This window comes from Cydia pomonella, chromosome 8 (genome assembly GCF_033807575.1).
Source record: "Cydia pomonella isolate Wapato2018A chromosome 8, ilCydPomo1, whole genome shotgun sequence".
NCBI classification, from domain to species: domain Eukaryota; kingdom Metazoa; phylum Arthropoda; class Insecta; order Lepidoptera; family Tortricidae; genus Cydia; species Cydia pomonella.
In genome coordinates this window covers 20,443,981-20,457,285 of record NC_084710.1, presented here as the reverse complement: position 1 = coordinate 20,457,285, position 13,305 = coordinate 20,443,981, and the positions used below count along the sequence as shown (strand labels likewise).

General features: G+C 35.2%; 2 protein-coding genes across 2 annotated transcripts in view; one reads left to right on the top strand and one right to left on the bottom strand.

Annotated features, from left to right (window-relative positions):
• LOC133520817 (acid sphingomyelinase-like phosphodiesterase 3a) overlaps window positions 1-8,412 on the top strand; it is a 121,007-nt gene extending 112,595 nt beyond the window's left edge. The window contains exons 9-10 of the mRNA XM_061855490.1: window positions 1,455-1,627; window positions 4,665-8,412. Of these exons, the coding sequence (XP_061711474.1) occupies window positions 1,455-1,627; window positions 4,665-4,872 (381 nt within the window). The 3' untranslated portion in view covers window positions 4,873-8,412. The remainder of the gene's footprint in view (window positions 1-1,454; window positions 1,628-4,664) is intronic.
• A 707-nt stretch (window positions 8,413-9,119) lies between these two features.
• Window positions 9,120-12,840, bottom strand: LOC133520816 (uncharacterized). The gene is made up of 2 exons (XM_061855489.1): window positions 12,370-12,840; window positions 9,120-12,282 (listed from the first exon to the last, which is right to left on the bottom strand). The coding sequence occupies exon 2, from the start codon at window positions 11,537-11,539 to the stop codon at window positions 9,536-9,538; it is 2,004 nt and encodes a 667-aa protein (XP_061711473.1). The 5' UTR covers window positions 11,540-12,282; window positions 12,370-12,840; the 3' UTR covers window positions 9,120-9,535.
• Between the last annotated feature and the right edge of the window lie 465 nt (window positions 12,841-13,305).

Sequence of the window (13,305 nt, the reverse complement as noted above, 5' to 3'; positions counted from 1 at the left end):
TTTCCTTTATCGATTTAAATAAATAAAAAAGGGCAGTCCTTAGCCCATGTTAGCTCAATGCAGATTAAAAAGACTTAGAATCCAATGAATCCAAACCACCTCGTATATTTAAGGGTGACTCACGTTAGAACAATCTGGAACCGACAATCCGACATATCATTTTCTATAGAAAGCATCCCGTGATCCCCAATCAATCGTCAATGAAAACGAAGTGTCAGAGGCCTCGACCCGGACTCAGACCGTTCTGGCGTGAGTCATCCTTTACTCCCATGCCCAGCAGTGGAGGTGGGAGCAATGGGAGCAGAAATTATGGTGATGACGTCATGCTCGCTTAAAAGTCGTTGCTTATGGTGGCGTCGTTGATCGGATCGCCACTTTCCCGAATGAAGGTTGAGGGAGGCGATGGTTGAGATGCGCGTCATACTCTGACACTTATACAGACATTTATAGCACTATTTTTTTCCGTTTTTTTTTATTACTTTTTTTTGTAATTCGACTTTAAGAGACTTTATACATCTATCTCTAAGTAATAATAATACTTTAGTTTGCATTGATATTTTGTATTTTATAATTGTTGATGTATTTTTTGGTTGTATGTTTATTCTTGACGACCGGTTTGGCCTAGTGGCTAGTGACCCTGCCTACGAAGCTGATGGTCCCGGGTTCAAATCCTGGTAAGGGCATTTATTCGTGTGATGAGCATGGATATTTGTTCCTGAGTCATGGGTGTTTTCTATGTATTTAAGTATTTAGTGCCTGGGCGACCGAGCTTTGCTCGGTTATAACTACTTATTGTAATATGGTGGTCTATAGGTGATAATCTTAACTACATTTTTTTACTAAATTAAACTTGTCTAAAACAATAAAAATTAAAAAATTATATATAAACTTGCACATATAAAAAAAAAAACAAAAGTTAATCACCGGGCGAGATTCGAACCCGTAACACTCGTTTAGCAGTCCGCGTCTTAACCCGCTGGACCAGACGGACAGTGGCCGGCAACACGAAATTAGCGACCATATTCTGCGTCGAAAGAAAAACGCATGAAAACTCGAAAACACGCGTTTTCCCAAACATAAGACTAATCTAGATAGATTGTATACCCCCAAAAACCCCCATATACCAAATTTCAGCGAAATCGTTAGAGCCGTTTCCAAGATCACAGAAATAAATAAATATATATACAAGAATTGCTCGTTTAAAGGTATAAGATACATATTTATATATTATATATATATATATATATATATATATATATATATATATATATATATCGTTGTCTAAGTACCCTCAATACAAGCCTTAATGAGCTTACTGTGGGACTTAGTCAATTTGTGTAATAATGTCCTATAATATTTATTTATTTATTCCATGTTAACGTATAAAAGTGTCCTTGTGGCCTATTTGCTGAATAAATGTTGACGTTGAAGTTGATACCTCTTTATTTTAACAGGTGTTGGACTACACCCAGTATTACCTGGACGTGACAACAAACCGTGGTGAGCACCACTGGGCCATCGAGTACAATCTGACCCAGTACTACGGCCTGCGAGAAGTCAGCGCGACATCATTGGACGCGTTGGCGGATCGCATCAGGAATTATCATGACAGGACTATATTTAACAAGTAAGTAAAATATCAGTTCATGATCTGCTTCCGTGGTCAAAAGTTTTATAATGGAAATAATGTCATTTCAACATTTCAGCTCATCAAGATTAGATTGAGATCAAATTAAGGCTTAATTTCAACGTCTATTGCGTGATCTGAAAATACAAAAATTGCCTTTTCTTTCTTTCACTCCAATCTTGATGCCGCGTCAATCAACAATCCAATTTATTTTACGAGTTTCGGTTAAAAAATCGATTCTTGAACAAAATAGGAAGTATCTACGAAAGAATATTTAAGGGATTGAGGGAGGGATAAAACAATAAGTATTTTTACGATATTTTTGTGGTCTTAAGCCACTTAATTAGCATTTCCTGTTGCCTATTTTACCATGTTTTTACCCAGCAGTGCACTGTAAGCGTAGCGTAAAAGCGTCGCGATAGTACCCGTACCTATCTTGCCCGCAAGATAGACTATTGACGACCGGTCTGGCCTAGTGGGTGACCTTGCCTATGAAGCCTATGGTCTCGGGTTCGAATCTCGGTAAGGGCATTTATTTATGTGATGAACACAGATATTTGTTCCTGAGTCATGGATGTTATACGTATGGATATCATCGCTTAGTACCCATAGTACAAGTTTTGCTTAGTTTGGGGCTACGTCGATCTGTGTAAGATTGTCCCCAATTTTTATTATTATTATATAAAAGCAAGACATATTCTTGACTAGTTTTAAGTATTTCTGTGATAAAAGTAGACTGTTTGAGAAAATATCATGCGTAATTTTAATCGGTAGACACTAAGGGTAATTTTATTAAAAGCAGTACAGCACAGTTTTTTTTTGTATATTTATGTTTTTTATACTCAGTATCAGTAGCTCAGTAGCTCTTTCAAATCAAATATAATAAAATGGGACCGAAGATTTTTTATTTCCGTTACTATTTTTCATAGACATTGTATGACAGTAACAAAATGGAAGGAACAAAAAATTGATGCAATATTTGGGGCTATTTTCCATTTATAAGGATCAAAAAAAATCGTGTTTGTTAGTAGAAATCACAAAAAAATTCACTGATCTATGTAAAAGTGTAGTGTACAACTTTGAAATAAAATTGCTCAAATATCGTAATACCGAAATTGCCCACATATCGTACCGAAATTGCCCAAATATCGTACCGAATTGTTTTGTCAAGTATATTTAACCGTGCCTACTTTTACAGCTTAATATCCCTCATCCCAATTACACACATCTGACGTTCGAACAATGCCATTGCCTTTACTTTGCAATTTTAACCTTTCCTCCAAAAAATACAAAATGTTACGTTCAGCCTTCCATATGCAGATGAGTTTTTTTTTACCAAAGCGCTGGCTGTATTTGTTTATTCTCTTTGTTTCTTTATGCATTTATACATGCAATCATTCACTCTCTCGCTATGTTATTCGGTGTGTGGCTTTCGTAACTGTTTCGAATTTCTTTGACGACGAAAAATTATACAAGGTATTTTCAATATTCAATGTTAATACTTAAATTAATTTTGTATATAGCAGAAACCTGTAAACGCTACCAGAATGCTTAGAAATAAAGGAAAAGTATAAAAACTCACTGGTGAAACTCGAACTCACGACTCTGGATCACTAGACCATTGCTCTGCCGACTGAGCTACCGAGACTTAGCCGATGACAGTTAGCTTATCCTTCATATCCGCATTAGAGAGGCACCTAGCGACATCTATTATACGATAAATACACTTCTTTAAGCTTAATACTCACTTCACACTCTTCTTAACTTTCTGAGCTAGATAATGTACTGCTCATGGGTAACACAGTGGTCGGAATCTAGTGAGAACAATAAATAAACACTAAGAAAATTTCAAAACTGTCTTAGGGTTCCATAATAAAAAAAGGCGAAAACGGCCTTTATGATATGAAAATTATTTAGACATTATCGGTTGAACCATTTCCAGTTCCTCTTTAAAAAAAACTTAATATTACGATAGTTAATGTCTTCAGTACACGCGTCAGCTTTATGAAACGCGGGGGTTAAAAAACGAACACAACGTTAACACGACGAAAATGACTTAAATTAGGTACCTATGAGTGTTTCTATTAGTCTTCAAAACAGAGGGAATAAAACCACCCAGGAGGCATAGCCAGGATAACAATTATTGATAGAAAGCGCCAATCGAAACTCAAATAATGTATGGAAATAGTCGTTTGTCGATGTACGATCATTTTATTTACAATAACTGTAGCCGCCGTGCAGGTCAGGATCTCGACGACTTAAATAAAACTTCGATTTATAATGAAGCGAAGTATAATCTTCCAAAAGGTACTGGTTTACAAGGGTTCTTGTCAAAACGGTTCAATGTAGAAAGTAGGTGTTGATAGTATGGAGGATGATGAAAGAGTGGTTTGCAATATAATTAGTACAAAAAGGTAGTTTAAATTTAGATGCTTCTAATTGGCCGCGATACAGAATATGTGGAGCGCTCCTATTGGTGCTTTTAAAAAGCCTCCGAATACTAGCCGAGCCCGACGGCTGCGTTTAGCTACTGCATTGATTTTTATATAATAATAAGTTGCATTCGCAACAATAACAATACCTGCACCTGCAATAATTTACGGGGTGAATATATAGGTCATGCTGAGAAACTTTTACTATGGGACCAATCCCGATATTGACAAAATAAAATTTACTCTCCCATAGAAAAGGTCAGTCAGACAGCCAAAATGTATGAAACGACCAATTTTTTTTCGCGATTTCGGGGTTCGTCCCATAGTAAAAGTGGCTCAGTATGACCTATATATTCACCCGTAAATTACTGCAGGTGACTAAATAAACACCCTGTGTACAGAAGATTACTATAACAAGCTTAAATGGGCCCTTGAGGCATTGTACCAAGGATGCTGGCGGCATTTCCTCGTTGTATCGCAATACTGTTTTTTTTTTATTTAAGCTCCCCGTTCGTTTGTTGTGAATTTAACCGTGATACAAATTATTTTCTTCTTCAGTAATTACAAACCCAAAACTTTTTAATAATCCGCTTTCTTTCTACCAGGTACATAAACGCATTACGAGTCCGCCACGCGCCAGACTTCGACTGTGACTCGGCGTGTGTACACGTCCATTACTGCGCGATCACCCGCGCAGAATACCAGGAGTTTCGCTCATGCGTCCGCAACCCTGCCTCAGCGCTAGCGTCGCGCGCGCCGAGCAACTCTGCAGCCATCTTGCTGTACGCCATTTTGATTTTGATCTCGTCGTAGAAACTGACAGTACATATTATACCATCGTCATTTTAGTTAAAATTTAAGTGTTTTTTGTGCGTTTAAATGGCGATCTTGACTTGTAGTTGCTCAAAAATATAAAAAATGTGTTAAATGGGTAAAATAATTTATATCCGGCTGCCGCTAGGGCTTGGAAACCGTTTTGTTTTTCAAACCGGTTTCATTCAATCGTTTCGTTACCGTTTAAAGAACTGTTCTATTAAAATACCGGTTTATGCCAAATTCTTTCGAAATTAACTGGTTAAATTGAAAATATCGAAGCAAGATAGAACGAGAAAGTATTGCTGTCCCTTTTACGTATGACAACTAGTTTCACCGAGAATCTCCGAAAGCCGAGAGGGACTGGTTAATAGGTACCGTTCCCCGCGAACCATAAAATTCCGTTTGCTCTTCTTACCGGTTAGGAGAGAAAAGGTATTTTATTAGTTCACACTCCACCAAATAACCGGTTAATGAACGAAATAATATAACTATTTTGAAACGACATTATCAGGTACAATACCGGTTTCGAGCCCTGGCCGCAGCATATTTTCTGCTATCTAGCTGCTAAGAGCGACAAGGAAATAAAATAACTTATAAACTGTCCTTCTCAGCAAATATTGACCGGTAACCATACAGTAAAGATCTGTCAGTAGGCTAAATCAGCATACAATTCTGAGTGAATATCAACTATTTCTCTTCAAAAGTAAAATCCACCTTCCTAAAAATTAAAGAGCTTAACTGATCTTCTGCAAGCCTCGAAACCAATTAAGGGTGAACTTTAAATGTAAGTTAAATTTTTACAGACTCAGTTTTTTAGGAAATAGTGTATTAAAGGCAACTGCCTGTCAGGTCTGTATTATTTACAGTAAAGTATCTAGAGTTTTTCTTGTCGTAATTTTTGCCTATCTTGAGTGGGTTATGATGTTGTAAAATGGTCCGTGGTCGAATAACGGAATTTAAATTTTTTGATAAGCAACAGTTTCTGAAAAGAGTACAAGAAAAATTATACGTTAATTGTATTTATAATTGCCATAATTATCAAAGCAGTTTCATTTAACGACTGAAAGGAAATGGGAAATCTAATAATGATTTAATTAATTACCGTTAAAAACAAAACCAGTAATTACATTTACAGTACGGTCACATCTGAAAATATCGGTACGAAAAATGTGCCAAAAATATGTATACACTACCTTAATATGTTGGCAATAAAGTCGTGTATACATCTTTTTGGTACTTTTTTCGTATTGATATTTTCAGACGTGACCGTACTGTAAAATGTTGTACGATACATGTGCGAATAGGCAATTCGCAACTTGTGTCGATTTAAAACACTTCCTATTTTTCACACTTATATTGAAATGTAGGCACTATAATTAAAACATTTATGGGGCTCTGAACCGCTAGTGTAAATTTATTCGATAGCGTGACGTGACGTACGCGTTTGCGTTATGTCTCATTTTGTATAGGATTTAGAAACAGCGCGCCAAGCGGAACATTTTGGAAACTCAAAATCCCATACAAAATGAGACTTAACGATATGCGTACGTCACGTTTCGCTAAAGAATAAATTTACACTAGGGGTACAGAACTCCTTATTTATAAAATGTGACACTTTCTATGGTGTATTAGGGACTGATTGATATAAATAATATTGTAAAAAAAACTTAAGAAAGAAAATCGTATATTTACCAAACATATACTTACGTCATACTTGTAATGACCACCAGGGGCCCATTTCTCAAACGGTATTACTCTAATATTTTTAGTTCACAAACTGTCAAATCGTATGGGTTTCCATGACAACATACTAATAATTTTAGCCTAATACCGTTTGAGAAATGGGCCCCTGGAACCCATTTCTTGAACCATATTAGACTAATAATATCAATCCAAGAACTATCAACACTGCATAAATAACATTAATAATAAAATTATGAGACTAATAATATTAGACTAATATTATTCGAGAAATTGGCCCCAGGCGTTAGTAAGTAAATTTTAATGTAGCCTGTATTAGCCACTAGGCCACTATAGGTTCACAGTGTTAATTTATTTCTGTGTTGTTAATGGAAAACTACTAAATTTCTTTTCATACAAAGAATATAAATTGTTCCGTATATGGTAGTGATAATCCCCACTTACCTATATATTCAAATATGTACCACTGTTGTCGGTTCCACTTTAATTCAAATATGAGTCATCGATATTTATGTAAGGTGAGGTGGTATAAGAGAAACTATGGGGCAAGGGGGTCACTTGCAGGAAAAATAATCTGTGAGAAATACCCCTTACCCCTTATCCCTTACCCCGAGGAAAATAAAGTATGTTTCTTTTACCCCACTTAAACTTACAAGTATTTATTACAGAAATCTAAAAATATACTTCCAATCGACAGGTTGCAGGTAAATACTAAATAAAAATTACCAGTATATTTTCGTATACCTGCTAAATATCAAATTACCTATGCATTACCATTGAATCTCAAATTCAATTGGTCTGCACTGAGGGCCTACCGGGAAAACCGAAATTTGCAAATTGCGGGGATCTTTCTCTTTTACTTCAATGAAAGCGTAATTAGAGTGACAGAGAAAGATGCCCGCAATTTACGAACTTCGATTTTCGCTTCTTCGATATCAAAGGATATCTTAACAATGCCATTCATCTGATCATAGCTTAATGTTAAATTATTTAGGACTTTAATGTTACCTATTATTGTAGTTATTTAGTATAGACCGAGGCGAATTGGATCACAGGGCGAATTGGATCAAAATGAAAAATCGGTTGATATTTGAAATATTGCATTAATATCACCGCAAAAAATACCACTGAACATCTCTTATCTTGCGACGCTAGTCATACGCAATATTTTAGAAATCAACGTTTTTTTAGTCTGAACCGATTCACCCTGTGATCCGTATCGCCTAGGTCTACCCTATGCGTAAATAAATAAAATCACTTATTTTCCTAACTATGCTGATGAATGGGATGGTTCCTGACATGTAAAAATTGTAAATAAGTTTTAGTTTTGATAGTACATGCATTATAAGAACACGTTTACATTGGGCTGGTTGATCATTGTGGCAATAGCCTAGACTTTAAAGTAAAGCATAACTAGCACTTCTTACTCATCCCGTGAATTAACATCAGTATTATCCTGAACCTGTTTCACAATATCCAAGTAAAGTTCTGAATAAGCTACTCGTTACTTATCTGACGAATAAAGTCATCGTTGGTATTTCACAATCTTCAAATAAGCTTCACTGGTAGATAAAGTGCTGAGTTTTGTAGGAAATTATATCTGGCAGTTAATTTATTTGTTAATTGGCTATCCAATACTTTACTTGGAAACAGGCCCTAAGACTCACCCTATACTTATTAAGTTCAATTTAAATCATTTTCAATTGGAACAGGGTTGCATTTGTTTTGGTTTCGTTATATTAAAAAAAATGTATTTTCTACATTGTCGGTTCATATTCAACTGGCAATTTTTAAATTTTTTGTCTTCACATCATATGTGTCGTTTTAAAGCTATAGGCAGAGATGGGCAAATCGTAATCGATTCCTGATTCCACGATTACTTGATTTTACTTTGTAATCTACTACTAGGTGTCAGATTACTTGTAATGTAATCAAGTGAAACGGTAAATTACCATTACATATTATGGAATCAGTAATCATCTATACAAATATTACCATTACTAATAATTGGGAATCATTGTCGATTGCAAATTACTGGAATTGTTGACTTGATTACTTCCAGATTACTTCTATATGTTAAGTGTCTTTTAAACGAAGTTTTCTCAAACATACAATTAAATATCGTGTTGACTGATTCGCATACGTGGCATCCGAATTTAGGGTCAATTTTAAGATCCAAGATGGCAGCAAATTTTTTTGCAATATTCTTTATTATACTCGTTTTCGACTAATTCGTATACAAAATGGATAGGTAATATAGGTATATTTTATGCAATTCCGTCCGTGCATTCTGAACTCATAATATGAATTATGATTCACAATGTGTAAGGCCGACCTAAGGGTTCCTGGTTGACTTGCGTGACCCTAAAAACGTGCCGCCATCTTAGATTTCAAAATGGACCCTAAATTCGGACTCTACTTAAGTATGCGAATTTTTGAGAAAACACTATACAAATCTCGGCGAGAAAAAAAGGATTGCTCAAAGAAACTCAAGATATTCCTGATTCCACATCCATCACACAACATGTATGAAATAAAAATAGTTTCTTCAATCATAAATATTAGTTTTATTTATTGTACTCAACTAAATAAAATTAAAATAAACTTGTCGCTATTACTTAAGCTTTAAATTAAATATGCGTAATTAAAATTAAGTACGGCTTTAAAATTTATCGTTTAACCCTTTAGTGGGTAACGGCAACGGTAACGCCTTGACTGTACTTGCAGTCGAGTTCATAAATATATGAGCATTTTCCATAAAAAAAAGGTTTTCCTAAAGTATAATTATGAATGATGAACTTTCCCATGTACATTTATTTGTGAAGCCCTGGCAATACTCATATATTTATGAACTCGACTGTACAATATCTTTCATTACAAAAGAGTGAGGTGGGTCCAGACACAATTGACAATATGAATTATCGGTCAGGTACAAAGCTAAGTGAATTATTTCTTAGATTTAAGAATGTTTTTCATTATTCAAGTTGGCTTTTAATATAACTCGTCGCTCAAAGTTCTCGTCTGTTAATCGGTTGCTTTTTGGAGTATTTGTCATAGTCGCATAAGAGAACAGTCGTTCTACGGGAGCTGAAGAGGTCAGAGGTGTATTATACTTCAGAAAAACTTTTTTTATCTCAGGATATTTGTTCAGGATATCTAATGACCGTGATGTATCTGATAGATATCCTAATATACAATATTCTGCTCTGATTGAGTGTCCGCCGCTGCCGCCGCTAGTGTTGCTGTCACTATTTGAATTACTGAAATCGTAAAACGCGTCATCAAAGTCATGTGTATGTTGAAATATCTCAGGCTCGATATTTGAATGATGTTGAGATTCCTCCGATACAGCCGTCAAAAACATATTTTTTAACCTAGCGTGATGTTCGGAATCCACGCATTGGTACCATGAGTTCTTGAACCTGGGATAGCTGTGAGCGGCGATAATTGCTTTTTCTGCTGCAGGTCCTGTAAGTTTCAATAAATCGTCGAAACGACTCTGCACTTGTTTTAATAATTGAACCGCAATTGGTTTACAATATTGATAATTGTTTTGCTGTAGGGCATGTACTTTTTTTTTAAGCATCAGTAGTGTTGGTAGCAATAAACCGTAATAGGTATTATTTTCTCCTTGAAGAATATCCAGTACTGCTGCTACGGGTTTCAAACAAGACAGATATTCTTCTATATAATTGAAATCTGTATTACGCAGCGGATTTTCCAAACCGAGCCCTTCATGTAGAACACTGTTTTTTTCTTTAATCGATAAAATTTGCTTTAGGGCATCATACATACTGTTCCAACGAGTTTCGCCTGGTCGACTAAGATTATGTCCCAATATATTTTGGATGATTTCAGAGCTTTTGGGACGATTCGCCATTTTCCAAAGACGATTACATTTATCTATTACACTCTTATGAATGTTGGACAGAGCAGTGTCAGTGGTAAGTAAATGTTTTAAATCTGTTGTGGCTATCAGATTCAAAGTATGGGAACAGCATCGCATATGATACGGTAGCAGTGCATGATCATTTAAAAAGTCAATACAACCTTTATTTGAATCTGAAATCATCAAGGGCTCTTCTTCGATATCATCATTAGAGACATTAGAAACGGTCTCACAATTGTCATTTGTTTCTATGCTACCTGGGTGAACTCCGAATTCTTTAAAAGCCTTAACAAAATTGCTACCATTATCTGTAGTAATAGCAACAATCTTAGGCAAATCTAAGTCAAATTCATGTAAAATGTCTCTTAGTAGATTAGTTATGCGTTCATAATTATGCACTCCCGGGAATCTCCGACATGCCAATGCCCTCGATGATCTTAGAAAAGTATCAGGATCGATCCAATGTGCCGTCAGGCCTAAAAAACTTCTTTTCCGGCTGGACCAGATATCTGCAGTTGCACAGATAAAATTTACCCTGCTCATTAAATCTTTAATTACTTTAACTTGATCATCATAATGTTGATTTATACGACGGGTCAAAGTTGTACGACTCATAATAGTCAATCCCAAACTGTCGACATGCAGTCTCTTTAAGATTCGAATGAAATGTGGATCTTCTACACAACTGAGTGGTATCATCGAATGTAAAAAAAATTTTACTACGTCGCTATCAAACTCTTCTTGAGAGTAAGAGCTGCTAGTTTTAAGCACTTGACGATTTTGAACTGATGTTGATTGCGGCTTTTTTCTTTTCTTCTGTATGCAATATGATTTGTATTCTTCAACACAGTCAGGTCCATGTTTTCTCTTCAGGTGTTTAATGAAGTTGGAAGAGCATTTTTTATAGCCTTTTACTTCAACGTTTAATGGTAAACATTTCACGCACGCTGCCACAGTGGACGAATTTGTTGTTTTAGACGTAATTTTGGAAAAAAACGTACCATCAAATAAAATTTCAGATTCGGAACTTGAGGCTGATGTTTCTTCGCCGACAGCTGGTGAATCCAAATCCATAGTGGAGTTATGGGATGGATTTATAAATTGGACTATTGGATTGTAAACCCGCTGAAGTGTAGTTACATTTGTCAAGTTCAATTGACATTGTCAGTGAGGCATATTATAATATTTTAGTAGGACCTCTTCAACGTTATCTAAATAGGTCTGATAACACAATTATAGCGGCAGAGACGATTCAAAAACATTATGCACTACATCTGTACTCTGTACACTTCCTTGGGAATTATAATCTGGTATCTGAAGTGTTTATTTAACACGTTCACTGCGGGAAAATCTTCAAGTTCGAGTACAGGTACAGGTGTAATGAATTATACTTACTTTACTATCGTATATTGATGAAAATTAATAAAATTTACCCTATCTATTTTAATTTGCTTTAGGACTCTCCCTGAAATAGTTGACAAGGCACGAATAATTTCCATAAAATACGACGGGAAATCATTATTTACTAAAATCGTCTGCATATTTTTCAATTTTATTTACAGCCTCAAACCAAAATGTTTCAAATACTTGTGGAGGTATCTTCAATAGTTGTTTTCTTAAATGTGATGGCTGTGTAACACATGTGCAATTATCATCTCTTAGGTCTTTATTGTAACGAAGGCCCTTTTCTTGGTGTTTTCGAAATACCTCCATTACTTCTTCCCAACAATCTTCAAAATCTAAAAAGTGTTTTCGTTTGAACATCACCTTCAGGCACCTCTCACGAAAATTTAGCAGACAGCAGCATAAATTGGGCTCTGTAAAATAAACAGGTACCTAACATAAATAAACATGACCTTTTTATGGTTTTAAAAATAATAACTATTATTTGTTTTATATCTTACCGTAATTGGCATTTCCTTGACGAATTTTGGTTATTTCTAATTTTGCCTGAAGTTCCATTTTAAAACATCGAAATTCCTCCACATCAATCATGCATGTCATTGTGTTATAAATATTAACCCAATTTTTAAGATTCAACACCAAAATTTAATGTGAAAGTGAAATGCTAGAATGACATGTAGACCAAAAACAATTTTAGTGACATTAACAAAATTATAAAATAAGGTTTGCCAATTAAGTAATAAGCCTGGAATTGAAGTAAAGTAATTCAGATTACTTAAGTACTTGATTACCGAGGAATCAATATTACAGTAGTGGATTACAATACCGATTCCAAAGGAATGGATGACAGACGTAATCAAAGTACAGTATTACATTAATTTTGATTACCCAAATAATCGATTAATGAGGAATCATGATTACTGGAATGTAATCGTGTAATTAATTCCAAAAGGAATCGATTACGTCCAACTCTGGCTATAGGTACCACTTTTTCGCTTATCATAAGGTCGTCCTCGTATTGTATCTTTATACGAATAATCTATCAAATCGTCAACAAACAATGTGGTACCTTTCGCTCGAAAATGGCACATATAATAAGTAATCAGACCAATGTAAACGTGACATAACATTATATTCATTGATGTCACTAGTCATTGTTTAAAATAATGATTCTCGTCGCTATTTGATTGTGATATATAGAAAATTTTGTATAAAGGGATAAGCTAAAATCTGTGTAAGTAAATAAATCAATATAATTATGACTTCTTTTGTTTTTTCTATAATTTTAACACGTAACCTACGTAAAAGAGTGAAGCCAACATTTAGTCAACAATAGTACATTGTCACCCGTTAAACACTCTTTCGAATACAAGGAAAGTAATGTACGTGTCCATTTGGAGTCAGGCAACCTCGGGGAAGCCAGCGCCGCCAGGCTG

Excerpts from the sequence above, each read along its gene's own strand:
- LOC133520816 (XM_061855489.1), bottom strand. The coding sequence starts at position 11,539 with ATGGATTTGGATTCACCAGCTGTCGGCGAAGAAACATCAGCCTCAAGT.